General features: G+C 36.3%; 1 protein-coding gene across 15 annotated transcripts in view; it reads right to left on the bottom strand.

Annotated features, from left to right (window-relative positions):
• LOC105476856 (BCAS3 microtubule associated cell migration factor) overlaps nucleotides 1-23,509 on the bottom strand; it is a 710,244-nt gene that overhangs the window by 380,353 nt on the left and 306,382 nt on the right. For all 15 annotated transcript variants that reach the window (XM_071082810.1, XM_071082809.1, XM_071082814.1 and 12 more), the window contains exon 16: nucleotides 363-513. In XM_071082810.1, the coding sequence (XP_070938911.1) occupies nucleotides 363-513 (151 nt within the window). The remainder of the gene's footprint in view (nucleotides 1-362; nucleotides 514-23,509) is intronic.

Genomic DNA, 23,509 nt, shown 5'->3' with positions numbered 1-23,509 from the left:
CTGTCAAAATTTGGGAGTCATTTCAAATCCCGAAAGATCCAGGAAAATGAAACTGTACTTGCAGGCAAAGCCACAAGGCAGTAAGGGTAAGACGAAGTAGATGGATCTGTTTTTGATTAGCCAATACTAGTTTTCACAGCTTGTCACTGCTTTGTTTTCTCGATGGATGTGTGTATACATGGTTGTGTGCAAGTATGTTTGTGCAAGTTTTATGCTTTGTACTTAATCTGATGCCATTAAGTCTCATTTGAGCTGGAAATGAAGAACATAACAAAAACCACACAAAGAAAAAGTATGTTTTATTTTTATTCATTCAACCCTATAAAACAGCTGTTAAGAAAGCACCAAGCCTGAAGCCTTACCCTGTTCGTTTGGTGATGGTCCCCAATGTCATTGGCTGCTTGATTTGTGCAAGAGGCATCACTACCATCAAGCTGGGGAGAGGAGAGAGTCGAGGGTTGCCAGGGTTGTTGTTGGTAAAATTGTTATAGGAGTCTTGGCTGTTCAGTTTTCCTACAAAGAGAAAAATAAAGAAAAGCATCACTGAGGGAAGTTTCCTATCTCTGATAGGGTTTTCACTGACTCCAGTAATCATTTAAGAAAGGCATCAAAGGGGCCGCGTGCAGTGGCTCACGTCTGTAATCCCAGCACTTTGGGAGGCCGAGACAGGCAGATCACGAGGTCAGGAGATCAAGACCATCCTGGTTAACATGGTGAAACCCCGTCTCTACTAAAAATACAAAACTTAGCCAGGCACGGTGGCGGGCGCCTGTAGTCCCAGCTACTCGGGAGGCTGAGGCAGGAGAATGGTGTGAACCCGGGAGGCGGAGCTTGCAGTGAGTGAAGATCGCGCCACTGTACTCCAGCCTGGTCGACACAGCGAGACTCCATCTCAAAAGAAAAAAAAAAAAAAAAAAAGGCATCAAAGGTAGAATTGATGCCAAGAGAATTACAATTATGTGGATGAGAAGAAACTAAACTATTCTTGGAGAGCTGGATGGCTCATGCCTGCAATCCCAGCACTTTGGGAGGCCAAGGCAGGAGGCCACGAGTTTGAGGCCAGCCTGGGCAACATAGTGAGACCCCATCTCTACAAAAAATATCAAAAATTAGCTGAGTATTGTAGTACACGCCTGTCATCCTAGCTGCTCAAGGCTGAGGCAAGAGGATTACTTGAGTCCAGAAATTCAAGGTTACAGTGAAATATGACAGCACCCCTGCGCTCCAAGCCCGGGTGGCATACAGAGACCCTGTCTCTAAACAAACAAACAAAAAAGAAGTATTCTGGTAATACCAAGTGTGACTTAATTATTAACATATTTCAGTCTTTGGGAATTAGGGCTGAATTCCTTATCTTTCTAAAGACAGTTCAGGTGGTTTGTTGCCCTACTTAGGTCCTCACATCCAACACAATCTGCTAGTTCCCCCATACCTTGTCAATTTCTAAACAAAAGCCAGCTGGGCTTTTCATAGGGATTACATTTAATCTGGAGATAATTTGGGGAATACTGCCATTTTAACAATAATATGTCTTTTAATCCAATAACTTAGGATGCCTTTCCATTTACCTAGGTATTCTCAAATTTCTTTCAATGTTGCTCTGTAGTTTTCAGGGTACAAGTTTGTTTTTTTTTGTTTGTTTTGTTTTTTTATTTTTTTTGAGACGGAGTCTCACTCTGTCGCCCAGGCTGGAGTGCAGTGGCTGGATCTCAGCTCACTGCAAGCTCCGCCTCCCGGGTTCACGCCATTCTCCTGCCTCAGCCTCCCAAGTAGCTGGGACTAGAGGCGTCCGCCACATCGCCCGGCTAGTTTTTTGTATTTTTTAGTAGAGACGGGGTTTCACCGTGTTAGCCAGGATGGTCTCGATCTCCTGACCTCGTGATCCACCCGTCTCGGCCTCCCAAAGTGCTGGGATTACAGGCTTGAGCCACCGCGCCCGGCCAGGGTACAAGTTTTATACTTCTTTGGTTAACTTACTACTAATTATTTCATTCTTTTTCATGCAATTTGAAAATGGAATTGTTTTCTTAATTTCATGTTTCAGATTATTCATTGCTAATGTATAGAAATATAGGTAACTTTTGTATACTGATCTTGCATCCTACAACTTTGCTGAACTCATTTCTTAGTTCTAGTAATTTCTTCTGGATTCCTGAGGATTTTCTACACACATAATTACGTCATCCTCAAAAAAGAGATAGTTTTACTTCTTCCTTTCCAGTCTAGATGACTTTTTTTTTTTTTTTTTTTTTTTTTTGCCTCACTGACCTACCTAGAACTTTCAGTGCAATGTTGATTTGACAGGGGAAAAGCAAACTTTGATTTATTTTTCGCTCATTTTTGTGTATGTAGTGAGAGTTGAGGTTCATTGTGTTCTTTTTTTTAAAACATAGATGTGTAATTGTTCCATCACCATTTGCTAAAAAGATTATCCTTTTTCCTTTAATTGCCTTTCCATGTTTGTCAAAAACCAACTGACCATATACCTGTGGGTCTATTTCTGGATTGATCTATGTGTTCCATTGATCTATGTAGCCTTTCAGTAATACCACATTTTCTCAATTACTGTAGTTTTCTAGTGAGTCTTATTAATTGATGGGTTTATAGAGAAAGTATAAAAATTACCTCATTTTCTGTGTTACGGAGTAAGCCAGTGCCTGTAAACCAACAACTCTTTCATGCAAAAAACTTCTTATTGATCTAATGTTCATTTTATATCACTGTTCTTGACTGTTGATAAAAATTATCAACTCCATTTATGTGGTTAGCAATAGATAAGGCATTTAAAAAATGATAACCACAGTAAATACACATATAATTGTTTTTACTAATTCGAATTAAGCTGACAAATTTATGCACACAACAAAAGAATCCCCCCCAAAAGCCCTAATTAATATCTTATTTCTGAAACACATCCTAAAAGACATCTGCTTTAAAAATAGCATGGATTCAGGATAGAGGGAGAACTACCACACAGAAGCTAATGGTAGCCTGAGAGGTAGTAAAAAGTCAAAAGTGCCTTTCTAAAAAATCATAACAAGATGACGGTGGCTTCAGAATTAGGATAATGGTTTAACCATATGTTACTTCTTCCTTGGACACAAATCTATCTTTTTATATTACTCTATAGAATTATCAAGTTAAACTCTGATAAATGTCTCTTTTGTAAAACACAGGGAAAGATAAGAAATTCATGCAAATAAAATAAATCGTTCTCTATCTCCTCAATTTCCAATTCAGAATACACATTAAAGTTAACAGAAGCCATCTATACCTGTTGCAGGAATAACAAAAGACAGAATTCACAATACATACAAGATGATTTAGGCTACAACATAGAATCTTGTAGAAAATATGAAGAGGGAAATCACATTAAAATACCATATTTGTGGAAGAATATGAGAATAACTGCTTTATAGTCAAGCCATTCAAAGTAATTTATTATCACACTCTCAAGGCCAAAATTGATGTAGATAATTATAAAATTGCTATTAGACAACTATGCTAATATTAATTTGAATTTGAAATCAGACTGCAACTTTATGTCACAAGCTGGTGAAAATTAAGGTATATCATATATATTTCACAACTAGTAAACAAATATTTGTTGAGTGCCTTAGCCTAAGATAACACTGTAAGGGACTGTTTTCCTTGTTACCGTGAAGCTTACAGTCTAACAGGCACCAACAGGAATCATTAAGTGCTAACTGCCTAGAACTAAAGATAAGGAGACGTGCGAACACCTTTATTTGGAAAAGGGCTAAAGGAAAAGGGCAAATGGGATATGATCTAGACTTTGAAAATCGGACAAAATATAGATAAGGGTAGGAGAGAAGGAATATTCTGGGCATCAAGGATAGTATGAGGGAAGCGTGGTCTAAACGGATGCCATTATGGGAGGAGTAGTGAGGAATCTCTAACCATCGCAGATAAAATACTTCAGTTTTAGGAGGACCTCTCAACTGAGCCAGAGGAGTAGGAACTTAGGTTAAGTTCTTCAGAAAGGGAACAGTATAGATGTTGAAGTCATTGAATTTGACAGATAAAAGGAGTGGTCTAGGAAAATGAAGTGATTCATTAAGAAGTTCCAAATCTGTGGTTTAGCTAGGCACGACTTAAAATGTTTCACTCTCTCACCAGGATAAAGGACAACCTCAGGATAGCAAACAAAGAACTTCAGATCTATCCTTCTCAACCTGTGTTTATGCTGCAGAGTCCATTTGAAACCAGCACATCTGAGAGGGTAAAATAAGTTGTATAGGTTTTACATTCATGTTCATGTTCACAGGGGTGGTGTCTGTCTTACATATTAATGGATATGGCTAGCAACTTATAAACACAGCTTTAATGAAACAATGGGTATATTAATAAAATGGTCAGTAAGGCCAAGATCTAAGAAGACAAAACTCAGAGAAAAAGCTACTAACTCTAATAGTCTTCAATAGCGTAGCTTCAGTAGTGAGGTGGAAAAGTCAGAGTTTAAGGAATAAGCAAAGGGACTGCTGATAGGATAAAAATCAAGGTAACAGACAGAAAACAAAGATTTAAAGACTGACACTGAAAAGAAGACATTAACAAAGATGACATACTGTGCCAAGCAAAAGTTTCATTCAACCTTCGCTCTGTCACTTCACACTTTTGGAGGCTTATTGGTATCAGGCCTTGTTCTAGATTCTGAAGAAGTAAGTCCAAGGGACTTTCAAAGAGTTCATAATATAATGGTACAGAAAGACATATTAACAAAAAATGAAAAATGGGAGAAAACCATGCTAATAAATACATCTGAAAAATGACTCAGGAACAAAAAGGAAGGAGTCACTTTTATTACTGTTTTAAAGGACAACTTAAAAAGGGAGAAAAGGTATACAAATTTTGAGCATAAAGGAGAGAATATCTTCTTATTTTGCTTTTCTAGTAGAAAATAAGGGAGGAGAGATGTATAAATAACATCAGAAGTTAGTAAAATCAAAGAGCTAGCTTAGACAAGAAATCTCAATAGCTGACACAGACATATAAATAATACACATTAAAGAAACAAATGAAATAACTACACAAAACAGCCTAACAATCCTTTATTCCAGGACCTATTGTTAAAATCTTTGGTTATAAATGATTTTACACTATTTATTCTGTCTTGGATTTTCTTTGAAAATGCAGCTAGAATCTAACAAACCTCCAGATTTATCCTTCACAATACTGAAGACTCCACCAAAATGCCTGGACTCCTGAGGATAGTGTCTTACAAGTTATCAACAGCAAATAGCTCAATAAATGTTTGCCGAATGAAGGAAATGTATTTATTTCCATATCCAGGACATAGAGAAAAATATGGCCCTATGATCTATAGAAAAAATAATTCTGGAGGGGACTCAGTACTTCAGAAGGTTGCCAGATGACTGGAGTCTGCAGCTTTCACTATTCTGCTCAGTCTCATGTTCACTGGACTAGGAGGTTAGACTTGATAACTTTAAAAATAGATCTTTAGACATTTCCATGTGGTTATATCAAGCCTAAATTTTCAAGCCAGAATTCTTCATTAAATCTCAAGCCTCTTAGTATGAAGAAGTTCAGCAGGAAGAACCCTGCAGTGTCGGCCTTGGACCTGGATGAAGTCTATCGCTATTCTTTTTCTTTGCTCCACCTCTCAGAAATACATAAGATACAAATAATATTTCTGAGATCTATGAAGAGAGTTACAAGGTATCACCTTCACTAACCCTTCTTTACTATACTCTTCTATTTTTTCATTTATTGCATGAGTACAATGAAAAAGAACAGAGGTTATTTAAGTGCAGTTTTGGTAGTGGACTGCATGAAGTCTTGAGATACATAAAATATTTCACACACCATTATACTTTCAAATTCCAGCTAAGAGGAGACCTGTAAGTGACAAATGCCATGAGAATGAATATTCTCACAGTATTTCTGGCACAAGCAGACAGAGGAAGTCCCAAAAATCTCATGAGAAAATAAGCTCATCTAAGACTCTCATCCCAGTTTTTTGGGCTTACTCTATATAGATAAACTTGCATAAGCCTCAGGCTTTTGGGTCTTTATCCAAATCCACTAGAGCTTTGATCCTTTAGAGGTTTACCAGTCCCCATGATAGATAGAGTTCTCTTGGGGGGAAGAAATTCCAAGTTCCAATAAAATGGTTTCTCAATAAGTTAAAGCAGGAATTCTATTTGGGGACATAAAATTATTTAAAAATCAGAATTTTTAAAACATCCCTTGATGTTTAAAGCTATGATGTCTTGTTTTGTTCTGTTTTCAGTTTTTTGTTTACTGCTATTATTGTTTTTAATGTTATAATACAAAGCCATTAAACCAGAACCATTCACTTTGGGATTCAACCACTGACTTTCTGTGTTTATCTTCTAAAAGTTTGCAATTAAAAAAAAAAAAAAGGAATTATGAAAACAACTTCTTGTGCTCTTTTTTTTTCTGTTATCTTTTGGATAAAGGATATCTATAGGCACGTTGTACTTTGGGGAACACAAACTCTCCATCTCCATACTAACACATAGTTCCACTGTCTGCATATATGAGAATGACGTGGTGTGATCTGTTTACTAAAAGTTTTGCTAACTTCAAAATGCCACCTTACTCATGCTTTGTCCTATATTATGTTTTCCCAGACATTTTACACTATAAAAACACAGAGGAAAACTGGATTAAGTTGAGGATAAAAGTGAACAGAGAAAATAACAATGGGCTTTGTTGCCGCGCTGGAGGAACAGCTTGTCAGGTCAGCTTTGCAGAGAGGCATATTCCCAAACCAGTCATCATTAACAGACTCACTTCCACAGGAAAAAAAAAAAAAGACAGAGTCTGAAAACTCCGGACAAAAGAAATCCCTGCAGACAAAGTAAAAACAAATTAAAAGACCCATTATAAAACACAGATGCTACAAGGAAAATAAACTTTCTAAGATTTACTGGGCTTTGACAAACTTGGACATTTGTGGAAAAGACATCAGCAGCAACTCCCAGGTAATGTAGCTGCAAAGTTAGACTCCTTTCTGTTTTATCTTTACCCTCTGTGCAGAAGCTGCCAGCTTGGTATTCTTAGCTTCTGAATGCAGTGATGTGAGAACATGTGAATGTGGCAAACTGCCAACTCCAAGAACTCTCTAAAGCTAGCAAAACTGAAATTGTTGAACATTTCAGATTATGTTAAATATTAAAGTTACTATCAGTGTATCTGTGTGTACATATGTATAGTTGTCTTTCCTCTGAAATGCAAACAAGAAGAGGGGAAATAAAGAATGAATGTATATGCATCCCTTCTACCTTTAAAAAATTTCCATATCTTACCATACTGTGAACAAAAGGACATAAAATCGGTTAAAAAATCATTAAGGAATCAAATGATAATAGTTGTAGATCAGAAAGTACCTTAAAGGAGTGTCATGCCAGGGAGATAGAGAAATTTTTGTTACAGGTTTCTAAAAGTTATTGTTAATGGAGGACAAAGAAAGATTCTTCAGGAATAGAAGGTACGAGAAACTAAGACCTACAATGGAATAAAGTGGGTCAAGTGAAACATTTGGAGGATAAAAAGAGCACTGTGCTTTTGTTGTCATTAGAGATATGAGGTAAACAAGTATAGAAATGGCAAAACTTCATTTGCAAAAAGAGCTAAAGGACACTAAGCAATGGTGCCCTATGAAAGAGCAGTGTTATTAGGAGATCCACATATCATTTCACTTATTCTTATCACAGACACAGACCTTATTCACTTTAGGCACTCCACTTTTCTGAAGGTTTACAATAGACATCTTCCTACAACTCAGTTCTCTAGACTCCTACGACTATATTAAATTCTGTTCTCATCACCTCTCCATACACTTATCTACAAGACCCACTATGGTTCTAGGATATAAGCTCCTCACCTAGTGTCTTTGGTCTCCTATTTTGAACTCTCACATTTTGAAATCAGATTACTGAGCCACACTGAAGGCCAAGGTCAATGTGACTCTCTGGCACTCCTCAGAAGACAATTCTACGAAACAACCCTAGTCCCAAATATCTCCTTTATTTTTGCCCTCTTTGCAACACTTTACCTATTCTAAGACATCATGTAGATGTTCTATTCCCTATATCATATGTTTCAAAAATAGAAACTAGAAGATGAGTTCTACTGGGCATTTTTTTTTTTTTTTTTTTTTGGGGTAAACTTTTGTCTTCTACAGAAGAGCAAAGCTTTTGGTCTGTTTTTAATATCCTGCTGTGGAATTGACAGGGATAAAAATCTAAAATATACCAAGGAGTTTAACTAAGTTAATTCTGTAGTTGAAAAGCTCTGACTTTTTGACTCTGTCAAAGAATACAATGGTAGCTTGTTTTGAAATAGTCACTGGAAATCTGGGCTCTGAAAAGTTAAAAACACTGCTTAGTTCTTGCTTGCCATCCAATCTAACATTAAAGCTTTTTCAACCAAACTCTCAATTATTTAATAAAAAAATACCCTGTGTAAACGAGAATTTCCTGCAGGTAGGTTAATTTTGGTTGGGATGGGAGTGTGTGTGTCTCTCTCTCCATCTCTCTCTTCTCTCCTCTCCTAGATGAGAATGTCAAGCTTCCCAGCTGCAGTTCCAGGACTTTCACCCTCCTTTATGACCTTTTCTCAGGCATGTTCCAGTATAATCTGTAATCTACTCAAGTCGGAAAAGGAAACAGCAGCACCCTGGTGAGAAACAGTGCCTTCTGACCCACATACCAAACTGGGCGGAAGCAATGCTTGTTCACAGGAGCCAAGGAGAGTAGAACGCACAACTAAAAGAAAATGAATTTTGTGTGTGTGTGTGTGAACATAAACACAACAGTTTAGGTGACAATTAAAGACAGAAAATGCTGAAAGACAATCCTGTCTGGGCACTGATTTATTTTGCCTATAACTTTTTTTTTTGGAGGCAATCGATGGTGAAGTAAAAACACTGCAATTTTTGATGCATTTCAAGCAAAAACACTTGTTGCTTTCTTTGAGTAAAAAGTTCATGTCACCATAGACATTACTGTAGGTACTTTGAGAAAGGGTGGGAAGGTAGGAAGATGAGAGAAATCTCCCACAAAATGGACTTGGAAACAAGAATCCAATCTTTTTTTATTTTTTAACAGGATGGGGATTGAGATTATTAATGATATTGTCATCACTTCTCCCCACTACATACAAAGTAGCCTGCATGGAGCTTTGCCTAGGGCTTATTAAATGTCACTAGAATTAAAAGTGTACTTTCAGGAGAACTGAAACTGTATATATTTATGTATGAATACTCCAATAAATAATTTGCTAGGTAGTTTTCCTTTTCTATTGTGAATCCATTATCACCTGTTAATTATTATCTGAATGTGCTGGTTACTATAACATACAAATTTAAGTATTTTTCTTCTCTTAAAGCTAAACTAAACCCAATAAATTTAGAAATTTGATGCCTAAAAATTAAAAGTCATAAAGAAATAATTACTGTTGCTAAAATTCTAAGTAGAGCAAGTATAGTCGACACTACTCCAAAAGGTAACAAGGTGGGCCTAGAACAAGGAATATGGAAAACTTAGGAGGCAAAAAATTACCCTAGAAAAGGAGATGAAATCAACAGTTAGAAACAATGCTTATAAAATGCAAGAACACAGAAGGAAAAATAATAGAACTAGCTGTGAGGAAATCTACTGAAATATAAAAAATCTGTCTGAAAAGTTTCATGCAATTAAGTCTCAATCACAGAGTCAACCCAAACTTGTAAGTTAAATGAACAAAATATCCTCCCTCAAAGTGGTAAGTTCATTACTTATTATTCTTAGACCACTCCAAGATTTTAGAATGAAGAAAATTTATTAAGAGTTGGTGCTCTTAATATTTAAGAAGGGTTAGCAATTTTTAATTCATTTTAAGTATTAGGATTGTAATTTGACACTCTTTCAACAATGAAAAATCAAACAAAACAGTAAAAAGACTATATTTAACATGAGAGGGAGGAAAGTAAATTCTTCATATGTATAAATAAAAATTTAAAAAAACAGATCTTTGACCTTAAGCCTCAACCTATTTCTAAATGTATCATATTAAAGCACCCTCAAAATTTCCCACTCCTCTGAATCAAGTTCGAATATAGTACTGAAACTAAGTACTCCTCAAAAGTGAGGAGTTTTAGCCTAATGAAAAAATCCCCAGAATTAAAACTCCATAATCTAACATCCCTTAGAACAAGTCTGAGGTGAAATGTGCTCCCCAAAGTATAAGACCTCATTAAATTATTTCTTGAAAATACTCTATACTCAACTCTCCCATCTTTATCTCACAATGAATTTTCAGTATCAACAGAGTAAATAGATATTCTTTACTGTAGATGGAAAAAATATGGAATCCTATCTTCTTGTTTCAACAAATGTGACTTTATTACTTAAACTGCTAAACATACAAGATGTAGAAGTATCAGAAGTTGGTTCTGAGATAAACACTTTGTAATAAGATGAAATATAGAATTAGTTGCAAGATTTAAAGTGTATTTTCTTAGATCTGGAGAACTCAAAACTAATTTTACATTTGCAGAACTTATCTTTATATACTTTGTATACCTATACATTAAAGAATGTACACTTAAGGAACAATTTAATATAAAATCAAAGTATTTCCTCTTGAATAAAAAGTACAGCCACAAAATGTAAGTAACTTTCCTAACAATTAAAACGATGTAAACTGAAAGAGCAAAGACTCTCTTCTCTCCACAGTCCCCTATTCTCCCGCCCCATCCTACAGACGCCTTCCTTCTTTTTACCCATGACTGTTAAGGATATTTTCTGGCTCTATTTCAGCATCATGACTCAGGTCATGAGAAGTGTCAAAGATGCATTTCCTTCAGATGGGAAAGAGCAACAGATTATAACAACCATACAAAGATGGGAGTACAGTACGAAAGGGCCAAATCAGCAGTTTTGACAACAGGGCAGATAAAACCTTTTCTATTCACATATACTTTATTTCCAGTTTTAAAACATTTAAATATCTAACAAAATATGCTTACATATTTTACTCAAGATGAAAACAGGAAACCAATACTCCATTTAGCTGCCTAAATTATCAACAACTTGTGGAACAGTTTGCCAAAAAAAAAGAAAAAGAAAGAAAAAAAATCAAACTAAGCACACCACACGAATACTACTAGTTCAAGCCCTCCTCTTCTAAATTTACTTTTCCAAAAGTATGCCTATGACTTTACCTATGTACATAAAACCTACTTTTACAAAAGATCCTTGACAGTAAGAATCACAAAGAGGAGTGATACCACCATGATCCTCAGTTGAGAAATAATGACTCTTCTTTCCCTGTAATTCCCTGTGAAGCCGAAACACTTTCTTAATCAGCTGGAGCACTGCCGGAAAACTATATTCATTTATCAGTACTGTCATGCTATTTTTTCCCTCATCTATGGTTTTATCAAATATAGACACATTTCAATCTGCTCCAAAACTAGACCAGAGTGAAACACTATTGAACATTAATTAAGCATTCTTTACTAGAGATGGCTCTTAATACAGAAAATGGAACGCTCTATTTCTTCTGAAGCCAACAACAACAGTGCCCACGTTAATTCCACCTTGGTCCATTCTGAAATAGTAATTTCCCTCTTGTGCCTCATTCTAGCTTCAATATTCTCACCTGCAAAAACACATCATCCAATGTTAATAACTCTTTCAATGAACCTTAAATCCTTTTCCTTTTCTCATCCTCCTCCAAATTCAAAATGTCATTTACCTTATCATGGTAAGAACCATCATAATTTCTATTTCTATGCATAATCCTGGTATAGCCCTGATCCCAGTCTTGTTGTCCTTTTGTAGTTTACAACTATCAACTAGCAGATTTCTAGTTCCTGCTCAGATTTCAACCTCAGGACTATTCATGTCTGTTACTCTCAAGTCTGATAATTTCTAAATCTGTTCATATGGGTCAATCATTCAAACTCTGGCTATTACAAATCCTAAGAAGCCTACTCATTCTCTTCTCCCTCTCCAATTTTTCTCCAAATTAAAACACACACACACACACACACACACACACACACACACACACACACACATTTCAGGTCTTCCTTTTGATAAGTACCTAAGGAAATGAACATTCACTTCTTTTCCCAAAATTTGTTGTTCTACCCATTTGCACTTCTTTATCTGAATAAGTAGTTTTTACATTTATTCACTTCAGCAACTAAAAATTCCATCTCCAGATTTCCATAGAAATATTTTTATTTCAGTGGAAACAGACCAGAATTTCTGACTTAACTGTCCTCCTAACTAGGGAAGTAAGACAATAATCAAATGCAAACAGGTTCTCCAAATCCTCTTTTTGTTATTCTAATCACTAGATAAAAATAATGTTAACTCCTTCAACTCCTTGAAAGCTAACTTCTAAGTTTATTGCCAGAAACTCTTCATTACCCGAACCCCACCCTGAGCAGAGGATAGAAGAATTTCTCTGTGGGAGAACTGACCAGTGTACGTGAAAAGACCTATGGATAGTGACTATTTGAGGTATGATAATAAAATGGCATTCCTATCTGATAGACCACTGATACCTGTAAGGTGGTATGCCCTTCCCACATTCAAAAAGCTTCCAATCAGTTCCTGTATTGATTTGTTGATTAGCTGAATAAAAATTAAATAATTAATTAAAAATGAATTATTAAAAAATAAAATTTAAAAATAAAAATAATCAGTTAATGATCCATCAAGGATTCCCCATCACTGAGGTCAGTGTTTTGGTTCAATCAGTCTGATGGAGTCTAGGCCTCAGTATTTCTCAAATCTATCCAGCTGAAGTATAATGGACAGTTAAGGGTTGAAAACCACTACTGCAGATGGGCTTGGTGGCTCACACCTGTAATGCCCAGCACTTTGGGAGGCTGAGGCAGGCAGATTGCTTGAGCCCAGGAGATCAAGACCAGACTGTGCAAAATGGCAAAACCTTGTCTCTATTTAAAAACAGACAGAAAAGAAGACAAGAAAGAAAAGAAAGGAAAGAAGAAAAAGGAAGGAAAAGAAAGGAAAGGAAAGGAAAGAAGAAAAAGGAAGGAAAAGAAAGGAAAGGAAAGGAAAAAAGAAAGTAGGAAAAGAAAGAAAATTACTGCTTCGACATTAAAGATAAAGAAAACAAAAAAAATTGAAAAAGGAACTCAGAGGAAATGGAGATAATAAAAGGAGCACAAAAAAAGCTTCAAAATTTATAACTATCTCTTAAAGAGGTAAAAATATTACACATCTAAAATGAGAAAAGGCTATGATAATAAAAGAAATGTTCAAAGAAAATCATATTAAAAAGATTGCAGAAATAAAAACGCAACAAGAAGCTGGAAGATACGTTGGGGAAATTCTCATAAAGTTAAAAAAAAAAAAACATAGAAAATAGACAAGACAGTTAGGGGCTCAATGTAGGAGATACATTATTCAAGTAATAGGATTTCCAGGAAAGGGCCAAAAAAAACCAACTGAGAAAAAAACTGAAGAGTTGAAAGAAGAGGCCTCTGGGGAATGACACGCAAGAGTGGGGAGGATAGGACAAAAAGTGCCTTCTTTCATTATAAAATTATATTTTTGACTTTTATAATAAATGCATGTATTTCTTTGATAAAAAATAAAAATTATATTTAAAGAGTAAACAACAACAGTAAGTGTCCAATCAATGTTAATAGAAAAGAGTAGATAACTATTAGGCCTTATAATGCCTCGATGCCTCAAAAATGAAGTTTAATCACTCTGATATTATAAAGTATACAGATAACAAGTCCCTGAATAGCAACACATAGAGAATTAAAAAATTTAGCATAATGACCCCACATACTCAAATGATATAACTAAAAATTTTGCCTCTACTCAATCAATGGTATTCACTTAGAGGAACTGGGTATCTACATGTAGTACTCAGAAAAGACATTAATTGATAGTAATATATTTCCAAAGTCGAATTTTCTAAGAAGACGTTGAAGAATAAATCACAGAAAACATAATAAAAAGGAAGAGAGACTATTTAAGATCTGATAAGACATTAACATCCCTAGTACCTTAGGGTTCGTGCCAGGGTTGCCTTGATTACAATTAGAAAAGTTGAGAAAATATTGCCCTCTAGAGGCATGTCTCATTAACCATTTAAAAATAAAACTATTTTGAAATCTGGAGTTATGATTTGCCCATGTAAAAAATACATAGAAAAGTAAAAATATTTCCACAAGCAGTAAAAAGCAAAGAAGAAATTCTGGATTAATTTCAAGGGATAACTACATTATCTGGCATTTATTAAAGGCAAACTTACAGAGAAAAGAAATGTGTTATATCCAAAATGAAATACACAAAAAGATAAAATGTCTAAATAGAGTTTATTTGGTTTTAAACTATTTTTAAATTAATTTTCATAGCACTAAATTTTAAAGTATAATTTAGAGGCAATATAATATCGGGTTTCCTTTAAAAGATATCCCACTGGCAATTTTATTTCCCTCAAAAACTAAGCTCTCTATACCTTTCTCTCAATTTTACTGAGAACCTAAAACTTCTCTTTAAAACCCTATTTAAAAACAACAACTGTACAATCTTCATTTCATAGCTTCTCCCATTAATGATTCTGAAATGAAAGCATCTTGTTTTCAGGAAGGTATTACGAGGTCACTCTTTTCTATCCACTTTCCCTAACAAACTCATCTGCTCTGTCTTGAGAAAATAGTAAATGTCAAAACTAGCATAGCGTTATGGCAACATTTTTTTTAAAAAGATGATAAAAGAACTTGAGAAAACAAATTCACCAGGATTACTTTAAATTTGAAAACAACAAATGAAAAACAAAACTGCATTTGAGTTAAAACAATAAAGTACACGTAATCAGTAAAAACCCAGGTACTAAACTAAGATATACCCCCACAAGATTTTTCTCCATTTAACGTGTTTATACTATTTATATACTCTATGTCATATGAGGCATAAAATTTAAAGCAGAGCTACAGTGCACTTGATTGATTTTTCTTGGCAAAAATTAAAACATGCACATGGAAACTTCAATCCACAAGTAAACAGTGATGTGGAAAGAAAAGTCAAGAAACATCACATTATCATTGATTCTCTTAAGTAGGTGAAACTATATAAGGCTGACATGTGCGGTTGCTTTGCATTTACAATTGTGATGTGGTCTGTATCAAGAAAACTACTGATCAACAAAAGTTAAAATTACAATAAACCATCAAATGAAAGCTATAAACAGAGTCTCTGAGTGGTAAAAGGAATGCCTCATACAGATGCTAAAAAGAAAAGTGATACTTCCAGTTTTGTAAAAGCACTTTACTGAAATATGGAGGCTCCAAGTCCAAGAAATGAGAGGCTTTGTACAAAGGTCTCCGAGTCTCATCAACCACTTCCATTTAGAAAAAGCAGAATCTAGAATTCAGATGCCAAAATCTATGACTCAAAGATGACTACCCCTCTGAGGATGAACAAGTTAATAGGAAAGGAGACACTTCCAGGAACTCTAGAGAACTGCAGAAGTGAATCCAAGATCTGTTTGTTAACTCAATGGAAATTGCAGGAAGAAAACAAATTCCTTAAAAGTCCCATGACACAGTGAGCTCTATATTTCTGAACCTAAAATGGAAAACTAATTTGCAAAATAAAGAAATGGCAAAGGCTCAAGAATAGGTGTATTAATTTATAAAACCATATTTCCTGATGTATACAATTAAAATGAGCAAAAACCAATTAAAATGATAATACTGCCATCACTTTTGGTTTTTTATTGGTGTAGCAATGTAGCAACTCAACTTATCAATATTGAGCCCCATATTGTTCTAAAAGCCTTTAAAGAATAAGTCCAAAATTATTATATTTAATTTACTCATTATTTAGTGAATTACTTATTTATTCTGTTTTCTGGATTACAGGTACTGTACCAAAAATATGAAAAATGAATCAGTGCTATAGACTCTCACATTAATAGCAGTATCAATAATGATACTAATGATAGCAACTACAGTAATCCTCCACTGAATATTTGATATGTGCCAAACACTATTTAAAGGGCTCTGATTCTCATAGTTACTCTATAAGATTGGTAATATTATTATTCCAATTTTACAGAAAGAAAAGTAAGGTGCAGATAGAATCAATAATTTGTCTATGGTTACAGAGTTAGGAAACCATGGAACATAGATTCTACCACCAGGGAGTCTGATTCCAGGTCCTCTAATTTCCTGACCAAGGAAGTTTTAACTTAGTCATCAACAGCATCAAAAATAAAAGTAGACTCAAAATAGTAAGAGCCATCTATAACAAACCCATAGCCAACATCATACTGAATGGGCAGAAGCTGGAAGTATTCCTCCTTAAGAACTGGAACAAGACAAAGATGTCTACTCTCACCACTCCTATTCAACACAGTACTGGAAGTCATAGCTAAAGTGATTAGGTAAGAGAAAGAAACAGAAGGCAACAAAATGGGAAAAGAGAAAATCAAATTATCTCTCTTCACCAACAATATGATTCTATACCTAGAAAACTCTAAAGATTCTGCCAAAGACTCCTTAACCTGATAAATTACTTCAGTAAAGTTTCAGCATACAAAAATCAGAAGCATTTCTATACAACAATAATATTCAAGCTGAAAACCAAATAAAGAATGCAATCCCTTTAAGAAAGGCCACAAAAAAAATCCCATAAAATACCTAGAAATACATCTAAGCAAGAAGGTGAAAGACCTCTACAAGGACAACTACAAAACACTGCTGAAAGAAATCACACATGACACAAACAAATGGAAAAGTATTCCATGCCCATGGATTGGAAGAATCAATAGTGTTAAAATGTTCATTATCACCCAAAGTAGTCTAAATATTCAATACTATTCCTATCAAATTACAGAATTTCACAGAATTAGAAAAAACTATTCTAAAATTCATGTGGAACCAAAAAAGAGCCCAAATAGCCAAAGCAATCCTAAGCCAAAAGAACAAAGCCTGAGACATCGCATTTCTTTTTTTTTTCTTTTTTCTGAGACAGAGTCTTGCCCTGTCACCCAGGCTGGAGTACAATGGTGTGATCTCGGCTCACTGCAACCTTCAGCTCTGGGTTCAAGTGATTCTCCTGCCTTAGCCTCCCAAGTAGCTGAGATTACAGGTGCACGCCACCATGCCCAGCTAATTTTTTTTGTATCTTTAGTAGAGACGGGGTTTCACCATGTTGGCCAGGATGGTCTCGAACTTCTGACCTCATGATCCATCCGTCTTGGCCTCCCAAAGTGCTCGGATTACAGGTGTGAGCCATTGCGCCTGACCTGAGACATCACATTTCAAACTGTACTACAAGGCTATGGTAATGAAAACAGGACAGTACTGGTGCAAAAATAAGACACATAGACCAATGAAAAAGAACACAGAACTCTGAAATAAAGCTGCACTCCTAAAATCACCTGATAATCTTCAACAAAGTTGACAAAAATAAACAACGGGGAAAAGATATAACTATTCAATAAATTATGTGGAGAAACCGGCTAACTACATACATACAGAAGAATTAAGCTGGGCTCCTACCTCTCACTACATACAAAAATTAATGCAAGATGGATTAGAGACCTAAATGTAAGACCTGAAACTATAAAAATTCTAGAAGAAAACCCAGGAAAAACTCTTCTGGACACTGGCTTGGGGAAAGAATTTATGACTAAGCCCTCAAAAGCAAATGCAACAAAAAAATTGACAATTGGGAACTAATTAAACTAAAGAGCTTCTGACTATCAACAGAGTAAACAGACAACCTACAGAATGGGAAAAAATACTACAAACTATGTATGTGAACAAAGGACTAATATCCAGAATCTATAAGAAACTTAAATCAACAAGCAAAAAACAAATGACCCCATTGAAAGGGGCATTTAGACATGAACAGACACTTCTCAAAAGAAGACATACAATGGCCAAGAAACATATAAAAATGCTTATCATTAATCATCAGAGAGATGCCACAATGAGGTACCATCTCACACCAGTCAGAATGGCTATTAGTAAAAAGTCAAAACAACAGATGTTGGTGAGGCTGCAGAGAAAATAGAACACTTACACACTGTTGGTGGGAATGTAAACTAGTTCAGTCCCTGTGGAAAGCAATTTGGAGATTCCACAAAGAACTAAAAATAGAATTACCATTTGACCCAGAAATCCCACTACTGGGTATACACCCAAAAGAAAATAAATCATTCTTAAAAAAAAAAAAATGCACTTATATGTTCATCACAGTTCTATTCACAATAGCAAAGACATGCAATCAACCAAAGTGCCCATCAATGGTGGATTAGATTTTTTAAATGTGCTACATATGTACCACGGAATACTATGCAGCCATAAAAAAAAAAAAAAAGAATAAAATCGTCTCCTTTGCAGCAACATAGGTGCTGCTGGAGGTCATTATCCTAAGTGAATTAACATAGAAACAGAAAACCAAATATGTCATGTTTTCACTGATAAGGGAGAGCTAAACATTGGGTGCATACAGACACAAAGATTGGAACAATAGACACTAGGGATTCAAAAACAGAGAGGAAAAGGGTGGGGAGGTTGAAAAACTACCTATTGGGTACTATGTTCACTATTTGGGTGATGGAATCAATAGAAGTCCAAACCTCAGCATCAAGCAATATACCCATGTAACAAATCTGCACATGTACACCCTTAATCTAAAAATTTAAAAATAGACAAACAGAGAGCCAAATCAGGAATGAACTTCCATTCACAATTGCTTCAAAGAGAATAAAATACCTAGGAATCCAACTTACAAGGGATGTAAAGGACCTCTTCAAGGAGAACTACAAACCACTGCTCAGTGAAATCAAAGAGGACACAAACAAATGGAAGAACATACCATGCTCATGGATAGGAAGAATCAATATCGTGAAAATGGCCATACTGCCCAAGGTTATTTATAGATTCAATGCCATCCCCATCAAGCTACCAACGAGTTTCTTCACAGAATTGGAAAAAACTGCTTTAAAGTTCATATGGAACCAAAAAAGAGCCCGCATCTCCAAGACAATCCTAAGTCAAAAGAACAAAGCTGGAGGCATCACGCTACCTGACTTCAAACTATACTACAAAGCTACAGTAACCAAAACAGCATGGTACTGGTACCAAAACAGAGATATAGACCAATGGAACAGAACAGAGTCCTCAGAAATAATACCACACGTCTACAGCCATCTGATCTTTGACAAACCTGAGAGAAACAAGAAATGGGGAAAGGATTCCCTATTTAATAAATGGTGCTGGGAAAATTGGCTAGCCGTAAGTAGAAAGCTGAAACTGGATCCTTTCCTTACTCCTTATACGAAAATTAATTCAAGATGGATTAGAGACTTAAATGTTAGACCTAATACCATAAAAATCCTAGAGGAAAACCTAGGTAGTACCATTCAGGACATAGGCATGGGCAAAGACTTCATGTCTAAAACACCAAAAGCAACGGCAGCAAAAGCCAAAATTGACAAATGGGATCTCATTAAACTAAAGAGCTTCTGCACAGCAAAAGAAACTACCATCAGAGTGAACAGGCAACCTACAGAATGGGAGAAAATTTTTGCAATCTACTCATCTGACAAAGGGCTAATATCCAGAACCTACAAAGAACTCAAACAAATTTACAAGAAAAAAACAAACAACCCCATCAAAAAGTGGGCAAAGGATATGAACAGACATTTCTCAAAAGAAGACATTCATACAGCCAACAGACACATGAAAAAATGCTCATCATCACTGGCCATCAGAGAAATGCAAATCAAAACCACAATGAGATACCATCTCACACCAGTTAGAATGGCAATCATTAAAAAGTCAGGAAACAACAGGTGCTGGAGAGGATGTGGAGAAATAGGAACACTCTTACACTGTTGGTGGGATTGTAAACTAGTTCAACCATTATGGAAAACAGTATGGCGATTCCTCAAGGATCTAGAACTAGATGTACCATATGACCCAGCCATCCCATTACTGGGTATATACCCAAAGGATTATAAATTATGCTGCTATAAAGACACATGCACACGTATGTTTATTGCGGCACTATTCACAATAGCAAAGACTTGGAATCAACCCAAATGTCCATCAGTGACAGATTGGATTAAGAAAATGTGGCACATATACACCATGGAATACTATGCAGCCATCAAAAAGGATGAGTTTGTGTCCTTTGTAGGGACATGAATGCAGCTGGAAACCATCATTCTTAGCAAACTATCACAAGAACAGAAAACCAAACACCGCATGTTCTCACTCATAGGTGGGAACTGAGCAATGAGATCACTCGGACTCAGGAAGGGGAACATCACACACCGGGGCCTATCATGGGGAGGAGGGAGGGGGGAGGGGGGAGGGGGGAGGGATTGCATTGGGAGTTATACCTGATGTAAATGACGAGTTGATGGGTGCAGCACACCAACAAGGCACAAGTATACATATGTAACAAACCTGCACGTTATGCACATGTACCCTACAACTTAAAGTATAATAATAATAATTAAAAATAAATAAATAAATAAAACAGACATCTTTTTATGAAAGTCATTTTAAAATAAAAAAACTTTCAAAAATTTCATCATTAAGTTCATGTTTGCTGTAGGATTTTTAAGACATACTTTACAAATAAATGTTTTACTTTAATAAATACTTTTATAGAAATCATTGAAAAAAAAATTTAAAAATAATAATAATAGGTAGAAAGTGGAAAACAATCAGTACAGATAAAGGGTTTACAGAAGGAGTAAATATATGAAATTCAACACTACTTTTAGAGGGAGAAAGTACATCACAAGCTGGCCTTGAAAGATGGGGTTGAATGTGTACCTGAAGAAGTAGGGAGAAAGTAATTCAGGTGTAGAAACACGGTATTGAAGCTGGAAAGCAAAGACATGTAATTAAATTTACTTAGGGCACAAATAATGATGGAAGATATGCTTTACTCATTCAAAAAAAAAAATTTACTAACAGGTGAAAGGAATGCCTATTCTCCCAGAGGACTATTTCTTACCTTTGCCTTTCTCCTCAAAGCTCCGATACCTGTACCCATAGTGAGGATGGGTGCAGGTATCAGAGCTTTGAGGAGAAAGGCAAAGGTAAGAAATAGTCACTTCCATTTCCCTATGAAAAAGGAAGCAACATCCTCTGTCCCCTCTACATTTTCCTCATTTTCCTGCTTCCCCTTACATCAATGCTCTCTGAAACACTTGTCAACACTGTCTTTTCCTATTCTTACTAAAATCCACTGGGACCAGGCACCTACCATCCCACCAAAAGTGTTCTTATCAAAGATACATGTCTTTTACACAAGGGGTTCCCAACTCCTAGGCGGTGGACTGGTACCGGTCTGTGGCCTGTAAGGAACCGGGCTGCAGAGCAGGAGGTAAGTGGCTAGCAAGTGGGCATTACCACCTGAGCTCACCTCCTATCAGATCAGCAGCAGCATTAGATTCTCATCGGAGCACAAACCCTATTGTGAACTGCACATGCAAGGATCTAGGTTGCACACTCCTTATGAGAATCTAACTAATGCCTGTTGATCTCAGATGCAACCATTTCATCCCCAAACCTCCCACCCCTCCCTGCACTGGCCCATGGGAAAAACTGTCTTCCACGAAACGAGTCCTTGGTGCCAAAAAGGTTGGGAGCCACACTTCTACATTACTAATTTTAATGGCCTTCTGTCTTTTTCTCAGTTCTTGTCTTCATTGATCTATCAGTAGAATTTAACACATTAATCATTTCCTTCTTTCTAAAAAAATTAATTCACTTGGCCTCTAGGATTTCTCATATATAGTTTTCCTTTGTATGTCACTGGCTACTTAATGTCGGAGGGCCCCAGGGCTCAGTCCTGGGACATCTCTTTTTTATACTCACTTACCTACAAGGTAATTTCATCTCATTTTTGTTTCAGCTATCATCTATGTGTTGCAAACATTTATCCCTATATAAATGACTGCTTTCCACTGAACTCCAGACTCATATAACCAACTACCTACTTAACATCAGTAGGAGGTCAAAGAGACATCATATTAAACTTAACATGTCCAAAATTCCTGATCCTGTCCCCATCCCAAAACCTGCTTTATCCACAGCATTCTCCATTTCAACTGACACCAACCCTATCCTTCTCGACATTTAGGTTAAAAGTCTTACTCGTTATCTTGACTCATCTCTTCTTTCATACTTGACATAAAATGTACCAGAAATTCTGATGGCCATACCATAAAAAATATATCAATAATCCAATGACTTCTCACAATCTTCACTATAAACAACTTACTCCAAACCTCATCTTTTCTTGCCAGAATTTTTGCAATACTCTCCTAACTGCTCTCAACTAAGTGTCCACCCATGTCCACGTACAGACTGTGTGTTCTCAACACAGATCTCCAATCTAGTCTTGCCAAAACACAGTATTATCATGTCACTCTTATTCTCAATGCCCTCCAGAGCCCCCCTCCGCCCCGCCCCACATCTCATGCTGTGTGAAAGGCTGACAATGATCTGCCCTCGTTACCTCTCTGATCTCATCACCTATTATACACCTTACACCATGTGCTTCAGCCACACTGGTCTCTTTATCATTCCTTGAACATTCCAGGCACACTCCCACCTCAGGATTTTACACAGGCTGTTTTACATGAATTTCTCTCTTACTTCCATCAGATCTTTGCTCAGATGTCATCATCTCAGTAAGGCCTATGGGAAGCATACTAATTTCAAATTGCAATCCTCCCTAGGCATTCCCTATTCTTCTTCCCTCACTTTTCTCTGTAGCTCCATGGGAACACGGACATGTTTCTCTCTTGTTCAATGCTAAATTCCTGTAACTCAGAACAGTGCCTGGACACAATAAACACTAATTAATGCTGTTGATCAAATGACTACATCTTAGAGATGTTGATTTTTTTAAGTTGTTACTATGAAAAAAAAGCTCTTCATTCTAGCAAGTAATTATTTAAATCTAAATTGTTCTTCTTAGAACAACTTCTAAAGATGTTTTAAAACTCTGGTTTAAAGCCTTAGAATCTGGTCAGGCGCGGTGGCTCAGGCTTGTAATCCCAGCACATTGGGAGGCCAAGGCAGGTGGATCACTTGAGGTCAGGAGTTTGAGACTAGCCTAGTCAACATGGCAAAACGCAGTCTCTACTAAAAATACAAAAATTCGGCTGGGCGTGGTGGCTCATGTCTCATCCCAGCACTTCAGGAGGCCAAAGTGGGCAGATCACTTGAGGTCAGGAGTCCGAGACCAGCCTGGCCAACATAGTGATACCCTGTCTCTACTAAATGTACAAAAATCAGCCAGGCGTGGTGGCGGGCGCCTATAATCCCAGCTACTCAGGAGACTGAAGCAGAAGAATCGCTTGAACCCGGGAGGTGGAGGTTGCAGTGAGCCAAGATCGTGCCACTGCACTCCAGCCTGGGAGACAGAGCAAGACTCTGTCTCAAAGCAAAGAAAAAAGAAAAGAAAAGAAAAAA

Source organism: Macaca nemestrina, chromosome 17 (assembly GCF_043159975.1).
Source record: "Macaca nemestrina isolate mMacNem1 chromosome 17, mMacNem.hap1, whole genome shotgun sequence".
Taxonomy (NCBI): Eukaryota; Metazoa; Chordata; class Mammalia; order Primates; family Cercopithecidae; genus Macaca; species Macaca nemestrina.
The sequence above is the reverse complement of the archived record's forward strand: the minus strand, read 5'-3'. Positions and strand labels throughout refer to the sequence as shown.